At 37.3% G+C, this 27057-nt stretch overlaps 1 protein-coding gene and 1 non-coding gene across 2 annotated transcripts in view; both read left to right on the top strand.

The window, feature by feature from the left end:
• The window catches only part of LOC101601078 (disintegrin and metalloproteinase domain-containing protein 5-like), a 62669-nt gene that overhangs the window by 11930 nt on the left and 23682 nt on the right, over positions 1-27057 (top strand). Inside the window, exons 10-16 of the mRNA XM_045130576.1 lie at positions 352-433; positions 4438-4574; positions 6642-6831; positions 11856-11951; positions 14617-14812; positions 20131-20221; positions 21843-22062. Of these exons, the coding sequence (XP_044986511.1) occupies positions 352-433; positions 4438-4574; positions 6642-6831; positions 11856-11951; positions 14617-14812; positions 20131-20221; positions 21843-22062 (1012 nt within the window). The remainder of the gene's footprint in view (positions 1-351; positions 434-4437; positions 4575-6641; positions 6832-11855; positions 11952-14616; positions 14813-20130; positions 20222-21842; positions 22063-27057) is intronic.
• LOC123453836 lies at positions 22636-22742 on the top strand. Its single transcript, XR_006633014.1, has one exon. It is a non-coding gene; the product is annotated as a U6 spliceosomal RNA (small nuclear RNA).

A 27057-nucleotide genomic window follows, 5' to 3' on the forward strand; every position in this document is an offset into this window, starting at 1 on the left:
GATGGCTTAGCGGTTAAGCGCTTGCCTGTGAAGCCTAAAAACCCCGGTTCGAGGCTCGGTTCCCCAGGTCCCACGTTAGCCAGATGCACAAGGGGGCGCACGCGTCTGGAGTTCGTTTGCAGAGGCTGGAAGCCCTGGCGCGCCCATTCTCTCTCTCTCTCCCTCTATCTGTCTTTCTCTCTGTGTCTGACGCTCTCAAATAAATAAAAAAAAAAAATAGTATAATTACCAGTAAACATTTGGTTCATGTTAAAAATATTTGAAGCTATGAAAAATTTTCCTATTTTAGGTAAATTTTCATGAGTAACACTACTTTCAAATGCACTTATGAGTAAAATTGTTGTTTTTTAGTTTTGATAAACATCCTGCCTCTTTCGGAGCCACATTTCCAGGGGAAATATGCAATCAAAACTATGATGCAGGTGTTGCTCTGGTATGTGATCTTTATATAATTTTTCCTTGCTATTTCCATGTTTTGGAAATTCTGTAGTAACTTAAAGCATAGAGTCATTCATATTTTACTTATCTGTGTATAGCTTTATGTCACTGACTTGGAAACTTTGAACTGTGCATCCATGATTTTAAAAATAGGACATCTGAAAGTTGAACTGGCATAATATACTTTGGTTTTTTTAAAAAAAAGTTTGTTCTTGAACTGGGTGTGGTGGCACATGCCTTTAATAGGCAGAGGATCACCATGAGTTTGAGGCCACCCTGAGACTCCATAGTGAATTCCAGGTCAGCCTGGGCTAGAGTGAGACCATACCTCGAAAAAACAAAAAAAAAGAAAAAAAGAAAAATGTTTGTTCTTTGCAGTTTAAATATAATTTTTTGAACAGCACTTTTCTATTTACCAGTATTTATTATTACATCATCACTGAAAATTAAGTTACCTATTAACACTGATTACTTTTCCTAATTATTGGCATATGTATGGTATATGCTTTTTAATAAATCATACTCAGCTGAATTGTATTTTAAAGCAATGATTGTATTAATACAATACATTCTGCATTGTGTGCTCCATGCTGCTGTAGTCAAGAGTAGCTACTGCATGTTTGTAATGTGCTGTTTTCTGGAAAAAATAAAAGTTTGCACTATAGAGTTACTCTCTTTGTGCAGCTACATCATAGAAAAACTAGAGAGATGAACTACTTTGGGAGGACATTGGGAAAAGAGATGGGCAGTGTGCTTTCTGTGCACAGCAATGCACAGAGTTTGAGTAATGTGCACAGTGCAGCAACGGGCCGCTGCCAGACAGAATAATTGTGAAACTAGCTTGTGTAAGATGCTGAATATATGCATTCTGGTTGATGCGGTCAGCTCAGAGCCAACTGAGGATTTATTATTACGGTGGTAGAAGGGTATCCCAGCACTTTCTGGGGTCTTTTTTATTTTTATTTTTTAGGCTTCACTTTTGGTCGTCCGTTAACCACAGCTTGGCAAGAGCCTGTCAGCAGTTGTTTGGGATCTTTATAACCTTTGATAATTACCCTTGGAAGCAGAGTATCTTTGCTTTGCTCTGACTTTTAGGTTGAGTGTATGCAAGAATTATTTAATAGTAGTGATCATGCATGTGTTTTACTGACACCATTCTTTACACTTAATTTTGATTGTATAGTTTTGTAATAAAATTTATACAAGGGGGCTGGAGAGATGTCTCAACAGTTAAGGCACTTAACTTGCAATGTCTGATGACCTGAGTTTGATTCCCCAGCCCTCATGTAAAGCCAAATGCAAAAAGTAGCATGTGTATCTGGAGTTCCTTTGCAGTAGCCTTGAGGTACCTGTATTCTCTCTCCCCCTCTCAATAAATTTAAAAAAAGTTATAAAGGATTCAAGCTACTGTATGAGTTAAGAATGCTATAAAATTTAAATATAATATAAAATAAATTTGATTTGTTGATACCTGAAAGAAGCAGTATGAAAAGCAAATTTTATGAGGATAGTATACTAGCAACAACATCACAAATATATATTTTAAAATAATTTTTATTTATTTGACAGAGAGAGAAGGAGAGAGGAAAAGGCAGATAGAATGGCCTCTAGCCACTGCAAACAAACTCCAGACACATGCACCACCTTGTGTATCAATCTTTAAGTGGATACTGGGGAATCAAACCTGGGTCCTTTGGCTTTGCTGACAAACCCCTTAACCATTATGCTTGTCTCCAGTCAATAAATGTACTTTAAAAATAATAATTGTTTCCATCAACATAGTGGCCTTGTTCAAATTTATTGCAATCTTGTACCCTTGGTTTTTTCTAGCACTATATATATTAAATAGGTACACATATATACAAGTTCATGTTGATGTAAAATTTAGAGTCAGTTTGTCTAATTCCACCTGAAACAAAAAAAAATTATTGGATTTTGAGTAGAAGGAGAGTTAATTTGGGGGAAATTGATATCTTAACATAGGTCTTTCAACCCACTAACATATTTAACTTCTTCATATTTCCAAGTCTTTAAAAATTCGCTGAAAGAAAAATCAAATAAACAAAATTATAAAACCCAGACAGAGACCCAGAAAATGCATGATAATGACAGTGCTTTGCAGTTTTTATTGTTGAGGTTTTGTACATCCCTGATGAACTTTTTTCTTAGATATTTTATGAATTCTGATGCTCTTGTAAGTTTTATTAATTGTCTAACTTCATTTCCATCTTGCTAATGTAGAGAGATATAGTTGAATATGTGTATTTTGTATATATGCTGATCCTTTAGAAACCTGTGTTATTTATTATTATAGAAATGTCCATCTAACCTAATTACATGATATGGGAATTAATTGACAGTTTTCATTAGTACTGGGGATTGAATGAAGGTCCTCATGCTTGCCAGGCCAGCTCTATGCTAACTGGGCTTTTAATCCAGCCCATGAGATTCTAACAAAGATGCACATTCAGGGGTGTAGTTATCTAAAGTTTAATAGGGGAAGGATCTCCTTTCAAGCTCAGACATTTGATAATTGACATAATTTAGAAAATCTGTTTCCAAGTTTAGACACTTTGGTCTCACCAGATGTCTACCTTACTGCATAGCCACTATTTTCTATAGACTGAGCTAAAAAAGAATGAAAGAATTCAGTCTTCATAATTTATCTTTGAGATGATAAAGAACATTTCTGCTATATTGAACTAAGGCACCCAACTCACAGTCTGTACAGTAAGATTATAGAAGACATTAATGCTAGCAAACAAGGGTGAATAGAGCTCATTTCAGAAATTCCTTACTCTAAAAAGAATGTATTATTATTATTATTATTATTAAAATAAAAAAAGTTGAAGCTGGGGAGATAGCTCATTCAATAGAGTACTTGCCTGGCAAACACAAGGACTTGAGTTTCATCCTCACTACCTAGGTAAAAATGCCAGGTGTGGTGATATCCATTTCTCATTCCAGAGCTTGGTCATGCTGATCAACTGGTCTGGTTAAACTGGTGAAGAACAAGTCATTGAGAGACCTGTCTTTTAAAAAAGAGGTAGTTGGGCTGGAGAGATGGCTTAGCAGTTAAATGCTTGCCTGTGAAGCTTAAGGACCCTGGTTCGAGGTTTGATTCCCCAGGATCCATGCTAGCCAGATGCACAAGGGGGCACATGCATGTGGAGATCTTTTGCAGTGGCTGGAAGCCCTGGCACGCCCATTCTTTTTCTCTCTCTCTCTGCCTCTTTCTTTCTCTCTCTCTTTCTCTCTCTGTCACTCTCAAATAAATAAATAAAAATGAACAAACGATATTTTTAAAAAAAGAGGTAGATGGTATGCCTGAGGAAAAACATCGGTCTTTGTTCTCTTGTGTCTACACGCACATGCACACACAATTACACACTATTGTGCACTCATATACATACAAACACACATACACACACATTCATTCCATATATATATATATATATATATATATATATATATATATATATATATATACAAAAAAATTAAAGGCATTTTGGTAAAGTAAGTTGAAGCCATTTAAATGTAGTGTTTAACTCCTTTAGATTTACTGCTACCTTGAATTTTCATTAATTGTATATTGAAATAAAATTTATGTTTTGATTCATCCATGTTTAATAATTAACATCAAAATCTTTACACAGGTATTCTGAACATGTTATTACCTTTTAAAAATGAATTTTCTAAATACAAATTCTTTTTAAAAAATATTATTTATTTACTTACAAGCAAAGAGAGAGGGGTGGAGAGCTTGTGTCTCCTGCCACTGCAAAGAAACTCCAGACACATGTGCCACTTTGTGCATCTGGCTTTGCGTGGGTACAAGAAATCCACCATGGCTATCAGGCTTTGCAGTCCATTGCCCTTAACCACTGAGCCATCTCTCTAGCCCTCGTATATAATTTTTCCATCATAGTCAACATTGCTTGATTTTATAAATGACTGTAAGTCTTGGTTGACTTCTTTTCTCTTCCTGTCCATGTTCAGTACCCAGAAGGGTTATCCCTGGTGTCCTACGCTGTCATCCTTGTGCAGATGCTGGGCCTCAGTCTGGGTTTAATTTATGACGATGCTGACACCTGCTATTGCTCTGGAGATGTCTGCTTGATGACACCAAAGGCAGTGTAAGAATTTTTCTTCATTAAATACATGGTTTTGCTCTTTGGTTAGTATTAGATTTCTACTACCCAAAGTGAAGTGATTGATAACTCTCTTTTTAACTTCTTGAGGAAGTTTCATGTTATTTTTCATTACGTAGATATGTAAATTCCACTAACTATGTAAGTGTTCATATTTTTTTCATATCCTCATCACAACTTGTCTTTTTTTTCCTTGATATAAATTTTACACTTTTTTTTTGAGGTAGGGTCTCACTAACTCAGGCTGACCTGGATTTCACTATGTAGGGATTAAAGGTGTGTGCCACCATACCCAGCTAAATTTTACACTTTTTTTAATTTTTTTTTTTTTGGTTTTTCGAGGTAGGGTCTCACTGTAGCCTAAGCTGACCTGGAATTCACTATGGAGTCTCAGGGTGGCCTCGAACTCATGGCAATCCTCCCACTTCTGCCTCCTGAGTGCTGGGATTAAAGGTGTGCGCCACCACACCTGGCATTTTTACACTTTTGAATGATAATGATGTTCGTATATCTTCATAAGGTACATTTTGATGTTTTGGTTCATGTGCATATTGGATATTGATAAGCTCTGAATATTTGACATATATGTCATCTTGAACTTGTGTGTTTTCTTGGGATGATATGAACAAACATCTGTCCCTGCAGACAGGGCACCACTAATAGACCAAAGAAATGATTCCACTCATCTATCTTAATGAAACAGTGTATTTATTAGAGTTACTTCAAGATGTATAAGTGACTTCTCTTTTGTCACCCTTCTTTCCACTCCTCTAAACCTCTACAAACCACTATTCTTCTTGCAATTTTCCTGAGATAAACTGTTTGTACTGTACTTATAAGTGCGATAATGTTTTTTCCATACCTGACATATTTAACTTGACCAAATGTCCCTTAAATCCATCCATGTTGCAGCAAACAACAAGATTATATATTTTTATAGCTGAATAATATTTCATTACATAAAAGCAGTTTGTTTGCTCATTTCCTTGTGAACTTTTATATCTATCCTACACTATAGCAATTGTTAATAATGCTGAAATAAGCACAGGAGTATAGGTCTCTCTTCAACAAACCGATTTCATTTCCTTTGGGCAGGCAAACAGTGGTGGGGTATTTAGGTCTCATGGAAGTTCAGTTTCTCACTGTTGAAGCTGTGGCTGTTCCTCACCACAGTGGCTCTGCTAATCTACATTGCAATAGCAATGTGTCTGTGAGTGGTTAGGCTCCTCTGGGCTTTCAATCTTTCCTCCTTTGACTGTGAAGAGGAAGAAGCCCACCTGAGCTGCCTTTTCTTGGGTGGTGGATAGCAAGTGTTTAGGTTCTGTGTTGTTTCTATGCTTCTGGGAACCCAAATATGGCTGATTTAGAACTTGACTTTGCAGAATTCTCCTTAGGTTGATTTTTGTATTATTTTCCAATTTTATGCTTGCACTTAATAAGGAGAAATAGAGATAATAAGAATATGACATGTAGTCTTGGTGAGATGTCTATGACCAATTTCTATTTGAAAAATGTTTAACTGCAAAGAGTATAATATGCTATTAAAGTTAGCATGTTTATATTGGCATTAATTGAAATACTGCCAAATAGATTAAAGAGTTTGTTGAATATCGAGCTCTAAATTTCAAGCTTGGAACTAGAAAGGGAGCTAATAACATAGGTCCTATGTTTGAAGACTCAGAGCTGATACATAAGAACGCCTTTCCCAGAACTGCACAATACACGAGACTTGAGCATCTGTGGCTTTAACAAATGTGGAATGCAGGCGTCATGGATCAACACCTTGTAAATACAGAGGGACCACCTGTACTAGGCCAGAAGAATGCTATATGAAGAAAAAAAAAATTTGAAATTTTAGTTTTTTCCTTTTATTTGGTAGAATTATGAAAGTGTGTTAAAACATATTAGCCAACAAATTAATACATTTAAATACACACTTATGTTTTATATGAAGAACGATGCCTTTTATATCTTCTATTGAAATATTATGTTATGGGAAATGTAGTGATATGCAGCAATAATTTTAATCGTGTCTGCACCTCTGTATTTTAGGCATTCTGGGGGGATCAAGGAATTTAGCATATGTAGCGTGGATGACTTTAAATCCATTGCATCATATAATGGCCTTAAGTGTCTTCAGAAAGATCCTTTTGAAATGAGAAGCAGACCTCCACCAGTAAGGAGAATTTGTGGCAATGGACTACTAGAAGGTAATGAAGAATGTGATTGTGGCACTGTGAAGGTTGGTAGAATGTTTTTACAAAATTTTCTTGATTTCTTATATATAGAAAGGAGACTTTTATCTTTCAGTAAAATATTTTTTAAAATGATATTTTTCTTTGGGGAAGATAGCTCTCTTAAGTCTCCTAAATTTACTTTAAATAGTGTCTGTTTTAAGTATCATCTTCTTGCATTATTTAATGTATTTGTCAGCTAGAAACTTAATCATCACTGAGACTATCTTAAATTATCAAAGAAATATTTTAATGACAAACATTAACAAAAAATACACAAGACATCGAAAGATAATAGGCTAGCAAAATGTGTTGTTGGCTAATATGTCAAGAAAAGGTTCTATTAACAAGTTATAGCATGTACAATGTTCTAAAATATATCACTTACAGGAAATATAAAAATTATGAAACTAAGATCAAGCCAAGCTAGAGATGAATAGTGATAGAGGGACCCCAGCTAGGTGACCGGTCAGAGTTGTTTAAGCATTGTTACCTTCTAAAAACAGGATCAAAATAACAAATGAGCAAACAACATTTTAACTATAGTGACTAAAGGAGATCAGTAGCATTCAACAAAGATGCAGTAGAAACTCTGTGGAGCACCTAAATTCTATGTGACCATATAAATACAAGAAGGAAATACCTGCTTCTGCACATACCCATTCAGTCAGAATCAGTATAACTTCTCCTCGCGGAAGCAAGGTAAGCAGGAGGTTCTTGATGACAGCCCTCACTGCTGAAGACACCTGCATTCTTTGTTACTGGATAATCCTGGTATCCTCATGGCCCATAGACCCAAAATACACTCTGCTCTCTATGATCCAAGTTACTGACCTACTGTGTCCTCTTGAAACTGGAACAACTTCCATCCCTAAGGCCCTGTTATCATTGAACTAACTCATGGAAATAGTAGTAGGCCAGTACCTATCAGATTGTCTTCAGTGGCAATCTATCCCAACTTGCTATTACAGTTTGTATAGCTCACATCCTGAGCCATGTGGTGGCCAGTGAGCACAACCCAACCTTGGACCTCTCTGCACTGCAAGCTAACTCCTTTGTTTAGGAGAAACGCTACCAGCAGTGCTGGTGAACCTGGGAGACATGCATTCTGAGAAGTTGGTTATACTACATAGTCATATTACAGCTTTCACAAGAGAAGAGAATCTACAACCAATATAAACAAAGATAATTCTGCCCATTTTGATAGCTGCGTTCTACAACTCTGGATGGGGGTGAGACCTGTGCTGTCAGGAGCAGCTGCTCACTCTTGGGCTAGGTAGAAGCCCTTGTTCTTTTAAAATGTAGCACCCATGACAGTCCACTAGTCAGACTCCAGTGAGAGAGAGATCTTGTGCAGTCGATTACTCTGAATTGAATTATTCTCTTCGGAAGAGAGGAAGTAGAAACTGAAACATTTTTAATGCAGGGGGTGGGGGAAAGGAAGTTCCAGAGACTCATTAAGTAAATAGGTCTGGGAAAGGGTTTACATAAAGGGGAAACAACTTCTCGGAGGAGAGACTCTCTGATGGAACTGCCCACTAGCAGACATGAGAATCTCTGATGAGCTGCCTGTAAGTGGGACAGTGTGCTCCAGAGATGGGACTTGTGTGAGTTATCACCTATGCTGAGGTGGGCTTTCTGGAAATGTAGCTGCCTTGGAGTCAAAGTGGCTATGGGGCGGTTTCACCCAGAATGGGATGAGACTTCTTGTGATAGGGCTGCATTTGAGTCATCTACAGCTCTTGTAAGCTACCCAACTCTGCTCTGCAAGTAACCCCAATTGCTCTGTTATCTGTGACCTATCTGGAGTAAACATGTGTGTTCACGTCACCCCAGGTGAAAGGTTTCCCTCAAGGCTGAACAAGGACTGTAGGCTGGGAATGGAGCTTAGTGTTAAGAGTGCATGTGTGAGACTCGGGACCAGTTTCCAGGGCTGGACAGAAAGTGGTCATAAAGGAAAACAAAGATACCACAACAGATGTCTCTGGGAGAGGGCTTTTGAAGGACTAGCGTGAAAGATTGTGTGACAACTAATTGGGTAACCTAGAGGAAGTAGAAAATTCTAGAAAAATATAACTTGCCAAGGTTGAGACGTGAAGGAATAGAAAACTTGAACAGAACATTAACAGATGGAAGAAACAATCAAAAACCTTCCAGCAATAAAAGCCCGGGACTAATGGGCTTTAAAATCTACTTCTACCAAACATTCAAATAAAAATTACTACCAAAATTTCTCAATTTTTTCAAAATATAGTACTGGAGTGAACTCATGTGAATACATCTTGAAGACCAGCACCACCTTGATCTGAAAGACTGCATCAAGAATGGAGCAATATACACTAGTATTACTAATGGACATTGTTAGAAATGTTTCAATTAAATATTAACAAGCCAAATTAAATAGCACATCAGAATGACTGTAAAGAATGTCAAGTGGGATTTATTGACTTATTCCAGGCATGCAAGGCAGGTTTAACAATTGCAAATTAGTAAATGCAATATATCACATTAGCATAATGAAAGATAAAAACATAGGATAAAACCATAATTAAAAGCAAATAGCTTTTCTGGGGTTTCCTATCAGCTTATTTTAGACTGAAAAGTGATAATGTATAGGTGTAAAAGTGAAGAGGTCATAGGTAAATCTAAATGTACATAGAATGTATGAAACAATAGTGGTAGTAATTTGAGGATGCATGCTATAATCTGAAGAAATCACAAAACTGGTAATAAAGGATTGTATATATTCTAACTTAGTCAAGAATTTAAAACTTAATAGTCAAATACAGCTTTAACACAAAAGGAAGCAAAAATGGAAATTAAAGGCAAATAAATGGATGTGGTGAGTAGACAGAAAATAGAAGAATGGCTGATTTAATTCAATATTTTTATAATGATATTAAGTATAATGGGCAATAAATTTGTCAAGTTATATTAGGACAAAATAAAAAATAAACCCATTTGATGGCTGCTTATAAGAGATACATTTACATAAAAGAAAATAGTTCAAATTGAATGTAAAACTGAACCTAGATAACACATCTGTAGCTATACTAGCATCAGGTGAAGAAAGGCAAACGTATTTGGGAAGCCTGCTCACTCAGACATCAGACACTAGAAGCTATACCCACATCAGGTGAAGAAAGGCAAATGTACTCGGGAAGCCTGCGCACTCAGACATTGGACACCGGAAACAGGGTACCGTGTAGAGATGAAGAAGGGCCTTTCACAATGTTGAGAGCAGCAGTATTTGGGAAAATGTTTAATGGCTGGGACTATAAATAAAAATATGTGTCCACAGATGCTAAGGGTGACATATATGAAGGATGCATAAGACAGTTTATAAATATTGAAATATACAACATCCTCTGCTGTTCACCCATGTATCGATTCTTCCAGAATGGTTTCACTGATGTTTGTACAAAGTGTCTGCAGCCACATACAATGTAGTTTCATGATGTGATCACGATTTAAAATAAGGAATTTTATCCAACTTGCTAACCATTTCCCAGCTAGATTTTTAAAAATAAATTTGTGGGGATTTGTTGTTGTAGTCTATTTTTATTTATTTACTTGAGAGCGGCAGACAGAGAGAGAAAGAGGCAAAGAGAGAGAGAATGGGCACACCAGGGCCTCCAACCATTGCAATGAACTCCGGATGCATGTGCCCCCTTTTGCATCTGGCTAACATGGGTCCTGGGGAATGGAGCCTTGAACCAGGATCCTTAGACTTCACAGGCAAGCGCTTAACCACTAAACCATCTCTACAGCCCCACAAATTTGTGATTTTAATGTAATTTTGTGTGTGTTTATGTTTAGGTATGTGTATTTGTGAAGATCAGAAGACATCTTTGGATGTTTTCCTCAGACATGTACCTTGAAATTCTTTTCGTTATTTTTGTTTTTAACATATGTTCTAGGAATTTAATTCAGGTCCTCATGCTTACCGATGAAGCCATCTTCTCAGACCCAACCCTTCCAACTAGATTTTTATTTTTATATGTGATACCTTAACAAATGATGTATTATATAAAAATCAAATGGAAAAAAGACAGCCTATTTAGAAAATGATGCTGATAAAACTATATATCCACTTTCAGAAGAATGAAATTATATCCATCTTTCACCCAATACAAATATCAATTCAGAGTTGATCAAAGACCTTAATCTAAAACATCTAAAACTTTGAAAACTATAACTGGTAGATGAAAAATAAGGAACACTCTGTAGGCATAGGCAAGAACTTTCTGAAAAGGACCAAAATAGCCTCAAGAATGAACAAATGGGACCATATAAAATTGAAAGTTTCTACTCTGCAAAAGAAGCCTTGAGCAAAGCAAGGAGAAAATCTGCCAGCTTTATATCAGACAGAGGGCCAATAACCCAAATTCACAAAGAATTGTAAAAATTAAACACTCAAAACCCCCCAAACTTGCAGGTCATCAATTGGCATAATAAAATCAGTAGACAGTTTACAAAAGAAGAAACACAAGTGGCCAATATGGATTTTAAAAATTGTTTAATATTCATAGGCATAAGAAAAAATGCAAACTAAAATCTTAGACACGTTCTTATACCACTCAGAGTAGCTATAATCAAGAAAACTGATAAACACTGGGGAGGTTGTTGGGAAAGAGGAACTCTTTCTGTTGCTGGGAGTGCAAGCTAGTATGGTTAATGGAAGTCAATATGGAGATATTGAAAATATTAGAAATAAATACTCTCACACTACCTACCTATAACACTTCTGGGCATACACACTAAAAAGTCCACATTCTACTACAGAGACTCTTGCACGTCCATGTTTACTGCCGTTTCCTCAAAGTTTGGCTTCCTAGCAGTGTTGTTAAGTTATCTTTGGTCCAGAGAAGCATGTTTCTCCCACAATTTATTAAATGTGATGCAAAATTTCATCATTTTCACATGTGGAGTTACTATGAATGTAAGAAAAACTAAATTCATTATAAAATTGTGTGTTATTTTATTTGATATGACTCAATCATGTGTGATGATACTTCTTATTTCCTTATAGAATTGTACACACAAGTTATGCTGTGACCCTACACAATGTAGATTAAAACATAAAGCACAATGTGGATCTGGAGAATGCTGTTCAAAAAATTGTGAGGTAAGAGCAAAAAGGCATTAGATAATAGTTTAACAGTTAATTTCTCAAGGAGATGGAAACATATGAATACCACACTTAGTTGTTTCTACTATGTAATGTCCACACACAACTGCAACGAATTCTTCACTTTGCCCCATTTTTGTGATCATCATGTCCTATATTATCTAGTGCATCATGTCTATCTGATTCTCCACATCTCCCAAGGTCACTTGTGATTGCTGTAGGTCATTACAAATGTACCTGTGCAACTAATGAAATTCTTCTATGATTGATATATGCCTGTAGCAATTTTCATATATTCATATTTTCTAAGGCTAACTCATCAACATCCATGGGATCTTAGCACATACTGGCACTTCTGTACGGCCATGAGGAAACCCGTGTTTGCAGAAACAAACAGCAGTAGGCAGTGCTCAGAACACAGGCCATGAGTTTTCACAGCATGAGAGAAACATCATTGCTTCCCGTTAGGTTTGGCAAATGACCATCATCCTACCGTATCACATCATCCTACTAAAATGACAGATAGAAGACAGGAGAGAAAAACCCGGGTCAAAATTCATGATGTTCAGATGAAAGAAAGAGTGAATGATAGAAGCAGATGTGTTATTTATGTTTGTAGCTTAAAGTTTTTGACTCATTCACAAATATGGAAATAAGAGCACAACAGTTTGTGTGTGTGTGTAAGTGTGTGGTATGTACATTTGCACGTGTCTGGGTGCACATGTTGTGTAGGTGTGCATGGAGTGCCAGAGGTTCATGTTGGTGTCTTCTTCAATTGCTCTCCACCTTATTCATTGGGGCAGTGTCTCACTGACCTCAGAGGTCACCAGTTTGGATAGTCTAACTAGCCAGCTTGTACAGGGGAGCCTCCTGCATACCTTCTGAGCACAGGGATTACTGTATGTTCCATAACGCTTGGCATTTATGTGGGTGTCCTGTGTATGAGTAAAGGTCCTCCAAATTTGCATGGGGAGGGCTTTGCCCACTGAACCATCTCCCCCAAGAACACAGTAGTTTAAAAATTAAAAAATGCACATAAGTAACTGTGCTAATAACAATTTTAAAAATGTTAGTGAGTGGTAAGGCATCGCATGTCATTGGACTCTGTTCTGCGAAAATGACTTTCTCCCCTGGTTAAAAGATTTTTGGTACTATACTTATGTTAAGTGAATCAAAGTGTATTAGGGTGGGGACTTTGGGAAAAGCTGCAAGGAAAGAATGTTAATCAAGAATGATAACAAAGAGATAATTATAAAAGGGAATAAAGAAATTATAAAAACGTACACGAGACACCTGCCCATGGACAGAAATGGCCCTCTTCCTATAGTGTTGTGATACCTTCAATAACACGAGCATCCTTTACCAGTCCCAACCCGTGCCAAAGCCTGTCTCTGGTCTAAGGTATCAACCAGGAAATTCACTGCAAGATTTGACAGGCAAAACTAGGAATCATTTACCAGCCACCTTCTATCATCCCTTTCATGCCTCTGGGGAACTATGCAAATAAACACTCCTAAGTGTCGCTCTGTGTGTCCGTCAGGGCGTGTGGCGCTGCAGCAGCAGCCAGCACCAGCCTCGGGCTCCACCCTCCCTCTGCTATGTGGTTGGCCTCCTCACTTACAGCAAGAACAGTACTGTTCAAACACATGTATTCTGTCCTTACCACACTGATCCTTGACGTATCCAACTGTGCTTGTGCATTTGCCTATTTTTTCTTGTAGGTGCTATTTTCGGTCATTGTTTTGTATATCTTGAAGTTCTCTTATTAGATACCTATATGTTCAGAAATATTATTGTTTCATTGTCTTTATTAAAAACACTTTAATTATGATCTTAAATGCCCTTTTCATATCTGTTAATATCTGCCATTTGGCAATTTGCCTTTCACGATAATAACAACAATAATCTGTTTCTTTAGCATGAATGCAACTGCGATGTTTTAGCAGCACATATCTTACATTACTGTTTTACTTTCTTCCTGTTTCCTTTCAACTTATGGCCTTATGATGACATTTATTTCTTTTAGGTAGCCTATAATCACATCTTGCTTTCTGTTCTGTGTAGCAGCGTGTGTATTTTACTAGTACATTTAGATTGTTTACATTCAAAGTTTGTTAATCAAAGTAGGTGTAAGCCCTATTTTTACCTCTTTCTGCTCTTTTGAGAATGTCAAGTACATATACATTAGGGTACATGAAATGACCAAATTACTTGCCATTATTATACCAAAGAGAAATTTACTTTCTGTTGAATAAACAAGATTCACATATGCTCTGAAATATGTGGATAAGTCTGACTTGAGGCTGGGAATTGGACATACTCATTAATCTCTATGTTTAGCTATGGTAAGGCAGCCCACACTATGAGTTTTCTGGCAGATATAGTAGCTTATAGTGCCATCACTTAGAGATTTAGGTAAATGTGTTATTCATTAAAACATGGCTAATACAAAATGGTTTAACTTTCAAAACAAAAAGAGAATGAAGGCCCAGATATACACTCTAAGACCTTTGAAAGCTAAAGAATATTGAGCTTATTTTGTCATAGGTAGTGATGGTAGCCATTAAGAAGTAGTTGGGCCTTGGTGTGGTGAGGCACTAAGAGAAGAAAATAAGGATCACTCATAGGTAATCTCCTCTTGTGTCCTTTCTTCCCCTGTCAGGTCAAACCAGTGAATACACTTTGTAGGCCATCAGCTGATGAGTGCGATTTTGTGGAATATTGCAATGGGGTTAACCCCTACTGTGTGGCCGACACTTACTCGCGCAATGGACAGCCTTGTGACTCTGGTGGGGCATACTGTTATTTTGGACGTTGTCGGACTTTTGACAAACAGTGTCAAAGTTTAGTTGGAGGTGGTAAGGATCATAGTTTTTGATTCAGGTTCTAAAATCCTATTACTCCCAAGTCTGTTATTCAATTCTATAGGACAAAATAATAAATGGTGTCTTTATTTATTAATGACATATTTAGAAATGATATTTATAAAAATAAGTGTCATTTGTTAATGACCACAGTCTTGCCAAAGATTTCCACCATTTCCTTGATTCTAAGAAGCAACAAGATTTTCTGTGGATTTCTTGAATTTTTGGCATTTCTATTTGGAAAACAAGGAAATCTCAGGTTTTCACAATATTACATAGATTTTGTGGTGATAGAGTTTAGTTTAAACTTAAAGGAAATAGGGATTTTTAGTGGTGCAAGGCAGGACTTCCCAGAGGTATACTAGTGAGTAGGGACTTCAGTTAACAGCTGGTCCTGTCCAGCTTGACAATTTCTGCATGTGTGTGAAGAATTTGCTTCATGAAACTGCCTAGCTTGTACACAGTGCAGGTGATCTGAGACAGTACATAGTTTCATTCTGAATCTGCCCTTCAGGCCAGCACCAATCAAATACTATGCCACACACCTAAGAGAAAGTACTATGCTCCACCAAAGTATTGATTTCTGGCCAAACTATGTGCATGTGGTTACGGTATTCTCATATTGAAAGATATAGCTTGTGTATCCATCTACAGCATGTAGAAAAATGTATGTGGTAAATGACTCTGAATTTTAGTAATAGGTATTTTCCTTTAGTTAGGCCAGCAAGAGAAATACTTCTCATAGCACATTGGCTCTCCAAAATGCTTTTGCTCATACTGTATGAGTGTCAGTACAGGAATATGGCAACAATAAAGCCTTCTGATGACCCTGATCCTTAGGTAATGAGATTTCTTTGACCTAGAGCTAGGGACCAGTTATCATAGGAGATGTGAGTGAGGGTTATAACTTGCTAGTTTTCTGAGTTCTTAAAAATGTTTCTCCACAATGTTGGAGTCTTGTTCGATTCCAAGATCTCCATTTTTTCCTACAGTATGTCGTTTGGATTTTATACAGAATGGCTCCTTCCATTTGATGTTTCTCCCGAGAAACTTTTGCAGTTTCTCAGTCTGTGAAAAATAATAAAGATTCATAATCTCAAAGTAAACTTATAAATCTTTTTGTGCCTCTAGAGTAATTTTTATTACTGTTAGCTTGGCTTTAATCCATAGCTTGAATTACATTTCTGTTGGTTACTATGTATGCTCATATTTTTATTATGTATGAAATCAATGAATTGGTAGTTTCTTGCAGGAGACTAAGAAGGAAGAATTTGTATAGAAATCCAGGGAAGCTACAGAAAGGGATATAGATGATAATGGGAAAGCAAGATCAAGAATGTTAGTGGTGGGCTGGAGAGATGGCCTAGTGGCTAAGTTGCTTGCCTGCAGAGCCAAAGATCCCAGGTTTGATTCCCCAGTACACACATAAAGCCAGATACACAGGGTGGCCTATACTTCTGGAGTTTGTTTGCAGTGGCTAGAGGCCCTGGCACACCAATATTCTCTCTTTCTCTCTGTCTATCTTGTACCCCCTCTCTCTTTCTCTTTCACTCTCTCATAAATAAATAAATGAAATATATCTTAAAGAAGAATGTAGTGGTGAAGAAGGTTAAGTTAAGGGTGTGGTTTCTTTGATTTTATCTGAAAATCTTTTGACAGTGCAATTTGGGAAGTATTTTCTAGGTTCTTACCTATGGCTAGTGAAGTAAATAAAGTCAAGTTGAAGTGAAATTATGTGGCAGATATTCTGTCAGCTGTTACAATTCACATGTGCCCCAAGCTATTCATTAGTAACATGTATAGTATGGAAAACAGGAAGTTTGGGAAACAGCTTCTAAGTCTTCTGTTACTTCCTTCACTGTTAATTAAATTAAATTAAATTTCCCCTGGTTACCATTTATGCTAACAATATCAGGTAGGTCTCTTTGAGGAGACCAGAAGTGGTCAGTTGCAGACTATGGAGAGGTCCTTACTTTAAAATGATTCTAAGTAAGTAAGAAAACACTCTCCTCATAATGGCTTTTAAAAATTTTTTGTTTGTTTTTATTTATTTGAGAGTGACAGACAGGAAGAGAGAGAGAGAGAGGAGAGAGAGGGAGAGAGTGGGTATGCCAGGGCCTCCGGCCACTGCAGATGAACTCTAGATGCATGCACCCCCTTGTGCATCTGGCTAATGTGGGTCCTGGGGAATCGAGCCTTGAACTGGGGTTCTTAGGCTTCACAGGCAAGCGCTTAACTGCTGAGCCACCTCTCCAGCTCTCATAAAGGCTTTTTAATGGGACTCAGAGACAAGGATGTTGTAAAGCACAAGCTTACTGTAACCCGTTCACATATGTGCTCTCTGGCTGCTCAAGGCAGTAAGATATGCTGTTTCTGACTAATGATTTTTAATGTTCTTTTAACACATTTGATATAAGGTTAAACATGTTAACAGCTAGGATAAACATATCCATAACTCGATTAATATAAGAAAAAGAAATAGCATATTAGATCTTGTTCCTCTTTTTTGTTTTTGGAGGAGGAGTCAGTATTTCATATTACTCCTAGAAATGCCACCTTATGGGGCTTAAGAGTTTCCATAGAGAACACAAGAAATCCTCCAGGTCTTTTCAAGGTAAGACGCTCAGGCAACCATTAGTCTCTCTGATTTGAAATCAGAACATTAAAGCTCAGTCAAGGGAAATCCACAAGAAGGAAGGTCAGCTTATAACTGAACCATGAGCCATTAAGAGCCAAGTGAATTCAGAGTTGTGCTTTAACCTAAAGGAAAACTGTATACTTATATTCACTTATTAAAATATCCTGTCATATTTTTGACTTAAGTAGGCAAAGTCAATCAAAGATCTGTAATAACAAACACCACATGACCATATCCAGGTCGTATGCTCATAGGAGGCTTACTTGCTTTCAACAAGAGGCAGTAACTATGAAAAAATTTAGCTTTATCTATTGCATGTTCATGTGCACATGTATCTGTGTGAGCGTGTGTGTGTTTGGGTGCACTCAAGACTTTGCCACCTGTTGCAGTCAGGTTTGCATTGCTGGCAGAAATCACTCTACTAGGAGCAGCTTTTGGAACAAAAGGGTTTATTTTGGCTTACAGGCTTGAGGGGAAGCTCTATGATGGCAGAAGAAAATGGTGGCATGAGCAGAGGGTGGACCTCACCCCCTGGCCAACATAAGGTGGACAACAGCAACAGGAGAGTGTGCCAGACACTGGCAAGGAGAAACTAGCTATCATATCCATAAGCCCGCCCACAAAAATACATTGCCTCCAGGAGACATCAATTCCTAAATCTCCATCAGCTGTGAACCTAGCATTCAGAACACCTAAGTTTATGGGGGACACCTGAATCAAACCACCACTTTCTGTGTCTAGTTTTTTGTGGGTGTTGGGAATTGAACCCAGGCTGATAGGCTTTGTAAGCAAGTCTTTAACTGCTGAGGCATCACCCCTGCTCCCTGAGAGTACACTTGATTAGTGTTAAACTATAGTATAAATATTTTAGATGAGAAAGACATCAGAATCTGAGTGTTTCTGGAGCTGCAAAAGGCAAGGCAAGGGAAACAGCAAAACAAAACCACTGAACCTCAAACCAGTCAGACAAAAGCCCACCCTTGACCTTGACTTGACTTTACAGCTGAAAGGCTTATCTAACTTCTCAGAAGCTCCTGCAAGGCCATTCCCAAGACAGATCACTGCAGCTTCTGAGGTGACCAGCATTTGGTACTGTCTGTTCCAAGAAAGTATCCTGAATATTCAATGCTAGTTTGCTTTTTCTCCTTGGGAGGGACATTGCTTTGAGCACAAGGTCAAGGCTGCACTGAGCACTAGGTTGGGCAAGGGGATTCCTCACATATGGGGCAGGCTAATTTTTGAGCTGCAAGTAAGGTCATAAAGTAAATGACATGTTACTGTTTAAAAACTCATTGTGGACGACTGGCTTGACTTCCGGCCAAAATGGTGACCGCCTAGCTGCGCTGCAGATCCCGGGGAAAGAAAGATAGATGTAGATCCTAAAGAGATAGCTACCCCATCATACCTCAAAAGGGCCCTGGCTGAAACTAAAAGAAATTGGCGAAACAAGCAAGGGTGCTGTTTTCCTGGTGAACCAGATACCAGCACAAGGGTGAAGGAGATTAACACGGAGAAAAATCAACTCCTGCCAAAGCAGAGAGCCAGAGACCCAGAGGCCCCCAACACTGCATCATGGAAGCAGACCAAAAAATGAACCCAACATGGCTCAGGGAAATTTTGCAGAAGAGGGGGTGGAATTTATGTCAGAGCCACATGTTGGGTCATAATCTGCAGAGACATTTCTCCTACCCATAACTGAAGGCTAACTCCACAATGCATGACCCATATACCTCAACAAGGAGGGACCAAGGGGAGGGGGTAAGTCACGGATGAGCCTAATAATGGTACCAAACTGACTGTATTTGCTGAATACAAAACTAATTAATTTAAAAAAACTCATTGTTTTCTTGGGCATTATTGATTTTCAAAAAAATATTACACCAGGTATATTGGCCCATACTTGTTCCAACACTGAAGAGATTGAGGCAGGAGGATTGTTGCCAGCTTTTCAAAAAAAAAAATTACATGATGATGCTATTTATTTTGATGATTGAGTTTTGATCTTCCCTTTAAATTTTGTGGCATTTTAATCTTGATTCAAAATTATAATTTGTGGCAGTTGAACAGTTGGAATTATACTTAATGAAAGCAGTATTTTATTTTATATTAACACTTGCACATCACAACTTAATCAAAAAATGAGCAGAACATGAAATAAGCTAAATGCTCGTCATTTGGGAATAGATAAACACATTGTAGCACATTCCTACAGTGGCATCAGGTAAAGGATCCTATTACTGATAGGCATGGTGACATGGACAAATCTCAACTTGTACAAATAACAGTAAACGATGTGCTAATAACAGTAAACTTTGTACAAATAATAGTAAGCTCTGTACTGACAGAGTAAGCTGTATTTTCTCCTTGGGTAGGGAACTGAGACAAGTATTTGGAGGCTATAGAGAGGTGGCCGCTACTGATATTTCTGACAGTGCAGCATCATCTTAGAGACACCACATTTTCTTTTCTGTTTGATACAGGACAGAACATACAGGGCTAAATGAGGATGGGGACCTTCTTTGGGAGTCAGTTCTATTCCAGTAACTCTTCAAGGGTAGGCTCTCATGGTCCTCCCTGGGGAACACATGATTTTCAGCCTAGCCCTATTATTCTGTAGCATGATTTGCATTCTCTCTATAATTTACTTAAGTTCTTTGCTTGTTCTTATTTATAGAGTCTAGAGGAGCTTCCTTTCCCTGTTTTGAAGAAATGAACTCCAGAACAGATCGATTTGGAAACTGTATTGGGAGCTATTGTACTTTTGAGTATGTATTACAAAAGTTAAAATTTTGTTTGGAATGTAAGTAATAGATTTCTAAATTCCTAGAGTGCATATATAGCTGCACACACTGAAATGGCATACTCTTCAAGGTTTCCTTTGACACATAATCTGAACTGGAAATTGTTATTTACTGCTATGATAACATTATTCATTGCCTATGATTTTCAAGTAGCAGTGACCACAGAAATAGGTTTTACAATTAAAAGAGATAGGCAACCTGGAAAGGAAGAAATTAAACCATCCTTATGAACAGATGATATGATTCTGTACTTAAGTGACACCAAAGACTCCACCAGAAAACTCCCAGTGCTGTTCTTACTGCTAGCCACAGAAACTTCTTTATAGCAAAAGTGTAGATATTGAGGGGACTGAAAATTCTTGAAAGGGTTGAAAATAAGAGGGCACAGACAGCTTAGAGCTAAGTTGGGCATCTCTATCACACCCTCCATGGCTCAGGGAACAGTGCAGAAGAGGGGAAGGACATTATCTAAGAGCTAGAGTGTGGGAAGGAGTCCTTTAGGACACTGTCCTCTGGATGTGAGCTGACCGTGGTTGTCATTACCCCTGCAAGACCTGCGCAGTTCTAAGCCCATCAGAGTTTTGACAGGAAGGGTGGAGGAGGGTAAAAAGAACAAGCCATCAAAACACAGGAAGCACTACTTGGAAAAAGAAGGGTTCTCAGTGGAACAGAGAGTGAGGTGGGGTGGGGGAGGAGGTAAACTGGAATTCTGAGATGCAAATATGATCAAATTACACCATGACAGTATGTTCATGTATTATAATTCTCAATTGAAAAACTAAAAAAAGGAAAGATTATGTTCTGCAATTAGCAAAAAACAGAAGTGGTTCCTCTATGTTATGATGTGCTAGATATTGGGTTCATCAGTATACACACACACACATATCATAATATGCTCATAATATGTATAACATATATACAAATATACAAAAGAAAAAAGGTCTCATTTATGAAAAATTTACAGACAGTGGTTATCTAGTCAAATTTAAGCAGCTGGTGTAGGGAAAAAAGGGATGTCAGGTCTGGAGTGATGCTTACTGGTTAGGACATTTGCCAGCAAAGCCAAAGGACCTAGGTTTGATTTTCCAGGACCCACATAAGATAGAGGTGCAAAGTAGTGCATGTTTCTGAAGCTCATTCACAGTGGCTAGAGGCCCTGGCACATTCATTCTCTCCGTCTCTCTAGCTGACTATTTTTTTTCTCTCTCTCTCAAATAAGTAAATAAAAATTTTCAAAAGGGCTGTCAGACTATTACAATGCTAAATTTTTCATGTGTTAAGCTTCCTTATTCAAGAAAGCACTATGTTTTAAGTTATACTAAAAATGATTCAAGGAAATAAAACAGTTGCAACATAGACTTAATAAAGAACTTGTTTTGAACTTATCTACATACTAATTAAATAAGATTCAATTGTATTTCCACATTAGATAGGGGACTAAGACAGAAACCAAGCAATTTGGAGGAGATAAACCACAGCTGTTGATTTTCATAGCAATTTATAGAATTGAAGTTAATAACTTGCAATATTGGCAACCTATGTAATTTCAGTTATTCTGAGAGAATTTTCTCCCCTTATGTTCTAGACGGCTTCTATGTGGAAAGTTAGTCTGTACATGGCCACATAAAAAGTTAGTGTCCCGTCCCAACTTGTCTGTGGTCTATTCACATGTAAGAGATGAAACATGTATATCTATGCATAAAAACAGTGATAGCAAACTTCCCAACCAACAGACGACATATGATACCCATGAAGACAGAGATGAAACATTTGTGGAAGATGGCACTATCTGTGGTCCTGATATGGTAATTTAAAAAGCCTGCTGTTGTTTTAAAGCTATTATGGTTTAACTCTTTCTGACAATATGTCAATTGATATATTTTACTATTTTTTATTGTAGTAAAAAACATAACAAAATTTCATCACGGACATCTCAAAGTGTGAAATTCAGTGGTTTGAAATACATTCATGCAGCTGTGCAACCAGAACTTTATCACCATTCTGCATTTCCATAAAGGTTTTTATCTTGTAAAACTGAAACTCCAGCCACTGATCAACTCCCATCCTTCCTCCTCCAGTGCTTAGAACTACCTTTTACATATATACTTGTCAAAGTATCTTTAAATCATTTACTAATTTTTAATCAAGTTGTTGTTAATCTTGTCATTTCTATCTTCTTCCCTCTTTCCCCTCTGGGTACAGATACCACATTTTCTTTATCCATTGTTCTGTTGATAGAGCTGTCTGTCTTGTGAATAGTATAGATACAAACAAGAATGTTCAGATATCTCTGTGACATTCTGAGTTAGAATCTTTTGGGCATATACCAAGGAATGGGGTAGCTAAGTCATATTATATTTATATTTTTAGAAGGGTTAGTGCTTGCTTTGGCAGCACATATACTAAAATTGGAACGATACAGAGAAGATTGGCACAGCCATTGCACAAGGATGACATGCAAATTCGAGAAGCATTCCATATTTAAAAAAAAAGAAGGGTTAATGAACTCCAAAAATTAGATACCATGAAACCAAATGATTTATTTAATAAACAGGCCCAAAAGTTGAGTATGCAATTCTCAAAGCTCTCCTTGGGTATTGGGGCACTCCAACTTTTTACCACCACTTCCATCTAAATGCAGTAGCTTATCCATTGTTTTGTTTTTCTGTAAATATGTAGTAGGGAAATCATTAATCACCTGAAGTCAGCCATCTTACTCCTTTACTATGAATTTAATGTTAGTAATGATGATTCTTTACACTACTTTTTCACTTATGTCAGGGCCAATTTTTCTTTCCAAAGTTTTAGTAATTTTTATTTTATGCAAAACATTATGATTTCAATGTATTGAATTAAAAAACATTCTCTGTGCATTGATACATGTATGTATGTTCACATACAGATACACATGACTGTTAAATGTGAATTATTTTTAAGCTTACAAGACTTGTCCAAGGCTGTATACTTAGGCTATTAGGCATTTATATGATTTAGAAATCTGTGTGTTTCAGGAATTACTCTTTTAATAGATTTTTTTTTTGATAAGTTTTCTTTCTTTGGAAATTGTCATTGCTTAATGTTGGAGATTTTTGGCAGTTACTGACTCTGCAATTCAGACTGATCTTGAGTTCATAGTTTTCCTTCTACCTCAGCCTCCTAATTGCTGGGATTTCATGTGTGAGCCAACATGCCCAGCTCAACATCTTTTTATAGTGAGAAACAAACAAGCTTATTAATGAAATTCAAAGGTATATATATAGTGTATGAAATAAGAAGAAAAATTTTGAGTTTGATCATATATGCTTGTATCTATATACTTATAAATACATACCCATAAATAAATGTAAACCCACAGTCCAACTAACTGACCTTGTTAAGAATCTGAAACAAAGAGCTGGAGAGATGGCTTAGCTGTTAAGGCATTTTCCTGCAAGGCCAAAGGATTCTGGTTCAGCTATCCAGGACCCATGTAAGCCAGATGCACAAGGGGGCACATGAGTCTAGATTTTGTTTGAAGTGGCTGGAGGCCCTGGAACACCCATTCTTTCTCTCACTCTCTCTGCCTCTTTCTCTCTCTCTTTCACAAATAAATAAAAATAAAGTTAAAATTAAAAAATCTGAAACAAAGATAACACAAAATAGTAGTAACACAAAATAGAACATGACTTTTTGCAATTTGGTTTGGCCTTGACAAGATATGAGCTTAGGTCTTTACAAAGGTTCTGGAAAACCATAAAAAAATTTAAAATGTGGCTGCTACAAATACAAATTGAGCACCTGCTAAAAGCATTATCTTAGATTAATAAGGGGTAAGATTCATGAAGCTGCCCAAAGAGTGTCTAAAGAACTGTCATTGAGCCACACAGGGAAAAATAATACAGAGATAAAATTTCTGGGTATTGTTGACAGCTGTGCATTGCTGGAATAAATATCCAAACCAGACACAACTTATGGGAGGAAGTGATTTATTTAATGCTTACACATCCAGGGGAAGTTCCATCAAATGGTGGAAAAAACTGGCTCCTCTTCATGAGTCCGAACAGAGAGACACCTCCAAGCAGCAAGCACCACATGAATTCACACACCTGCAGCAAACAGGACCCCAGAGCTCAAACTTCTCTGAATACTTTTAGGCTGAAATTCAGATCTGTACCCAAACACACCTTAGAGCTGGACCCCAAGATTGTACCCCAGTGACACCTCCTCCAGCAAGGCAGCTAGAACCAAGCGCTAATAAAACATTTGAGTCTATGGGGACATACATTCAAATTACCCCATTCCATTCATGTTCCTCAAAAGACTCATGACCATCTCATGTTGCAAATTGTATTCAGTCCAAATTCAAAGTTTCCCACGGACTTTATCAACTTTAAGACTGTTCCAAATTCCCAAGTTGCACCTGAGATTCACATCTGTCTCTTAGTTGTGAGTCCTGTAAAATCAAAACAAGTAACATGCTTCCAGCACATAATGCCACAGAGAAAACATTCCCATTGCTGCAAGGCATAACAAAGAGAGAATGGACAGTGAAAAATCAATAGCCATCAGTAAACATCAGTTCAAATTCAACATCCATAACCAGTGACCAGTGATGGCAGTCTCTGGATTTCTAATTCTGCCCCTGTAGCTTCTCAGCCAATAGCACCTCATAGTAGTCCTGACACAGTCCAGGTATATCTAAACCATCTTTGGGTCTCCAGCGCAAACTACAATCCATCTTCAGCTTTTGTTTTGTTTTGTTTTGTTTTTCGAGGTAGGGTCTCACTATAGTCCAGGCTGACCTGAAATTCACTATGTCATCTCAGGGTAGCCTCAAACCATGATGATCCACATACCTCTGCCTCCCAAGTTCTAGAATTAAAGGCATGCATCACCATGTCCAGCTTTATACATTGGCATTTCTAGCACATAACCAGATCCCCAAATTGGTGTATGTATGTGGAGTTCATTTGCAGTTGCTAGAGCCCTCATGCACCCATTCTCTATTCTCTTTCTCTTTCTCATAAGTAAATAAATACATAAATGAAGAAAAGAAACAAAAATGCCCTGTTTCCAGTGCCTCATCTCAGCAGAGACTCCTATTTAATTTCAGACAATGGCCTCAGTGGCTTCTCTATCAGGGAGTTCACTTCCTGCCTCATATGCTGCATCTCAGCATTGGCCCCTGGGGCCATGTGTACCTCATGACTCACTTCCATGTATGATTTCTTGTTTCCAAACTCAATACCAAAAGTACAGTAACACCGCTACCATGAGTAAATAAATTGTAATCTTAAACAGCAGGTTTATTCTTTTCCAAAGATTCTGTATGCCTATTCATTTACTATTTCCTGGGTGGAATAGCCTCTGGCATCCTTTCCATGGTTTCAGTGTAAAGCAGTTGGGTGTCCTTGAAAACATCAAGTAACCAAAATCTTGTCTCTGTTGCAGTAATTTCAAATTGTTTGATTTTTTTTTTCAATTTTAAATCTTAAATCTTTCAGTTCCACTTCAGTTCTACCAATCCATTATTTTCAAAGTCAGTCTTGATCAAACTCTTTGGGCATGGGCAGAAGTATGAAGCCAGTCTTTATGCCAGTAGCTCACTTCCAACAAAGTTTCTGCAGTCTTTTCTTCCCCTTTGAAAGTTCATAATCAAAGCTTCCAAATACAATTCTCTATTCATTTAGTATTTTCAAAATCTTACCAGAATAGCCAATAGCACTTAGCTTACCACTCTGGAAGGCATGTTTAGTTGCAAGTACCAATTGCACACATATTCCTCCACTAAACAAGTTCCCAAAAGTCCAAAATCTATATGGTCAGATTCATCTCAGCACTATCATATGACTTCTGTATAGCAAATTTCTGTTGTAGTCAGCTCCACAATGCTTAGATTATGTAAACAGTCACAGCTTATGGAAGGAAGGGAGTTATTTAACACTTGCAGATGCAGGGGAAGTTCCAACAAATGGTGGAAAAAGCTGGTTCCCATTCAAAAATTCAAACATAGAGACACCACCAAGCTGACTGCACCACAAGCAGGCATGAGCCTACAGTAAGCAGGAGCCCAAAAGCTCAGACATCTTAGCATACCTTTAGGCTATAATTCAGATCCACGGCCAGCCACACCCTAGTGCTGGCCCTAAGCATCTGCCCTGAGTGACACCTCATCCAGACAGGTGAATGTAGATAAGCTTTAATAAAACATGAGCCTATGGGGGACATACATTCAAACTATCACACAGTATTTGTTATAAAATTGAAAGAACATTAAAGCTATCATTTGTGGGTCATCTTTTCAATGAGGTAACTACCTTTTACATATCTACAGAAAAAAATGTATGTTTTCACAAATAGCTAATATAGTTTATGTTCTTTTCAGAACGAACTAGAAAGTTAAAAACTGTACTTGTTAATTAAATAATATTTACATGTGTACGGTTCTCCATTTTCTCTATTTATTTACATGTTGTATGCAGTATCCCAGCACTATTTACATTAATGATATCAACCCTTATTTTTAGTAGTGACATTATTTGAAAATAATAAATAGATCATTTTTGATGTTATAAAATATGTAATAAGTAATTTTGTATATACTCTTAATGGATAAAATTTCAAATTAAATATAGTATATAAAAATGAGGAATGCATATTAGCAATTCATATAGTTTAATTATGAAACATGATTAGAAACTTCTATCAATAAATATATAATAACATTTTAATATTTAATTTAAAGTTGAACCTAGTAACTGAGTTCATGAGCTACTATATAAACTTAAATTAACATATATTTTTGAGACAACGCTAGGTGT

This window comes from Jaculus jaculus, chromosome 12 (genome assembly GCF_020740685.1).
Source record: "Jaculus jaculus isolate mJacJac1 chromosome 12, mJacJac1.mat.Y.cur, whole genome shotgun sequence".
Classification (NCBI taxonomy): Eukaryota; Metazoa; Chordata; class Mammalia; order Rodentia; family Dipodidae; genus Jaculus; species Jaculus jaculus.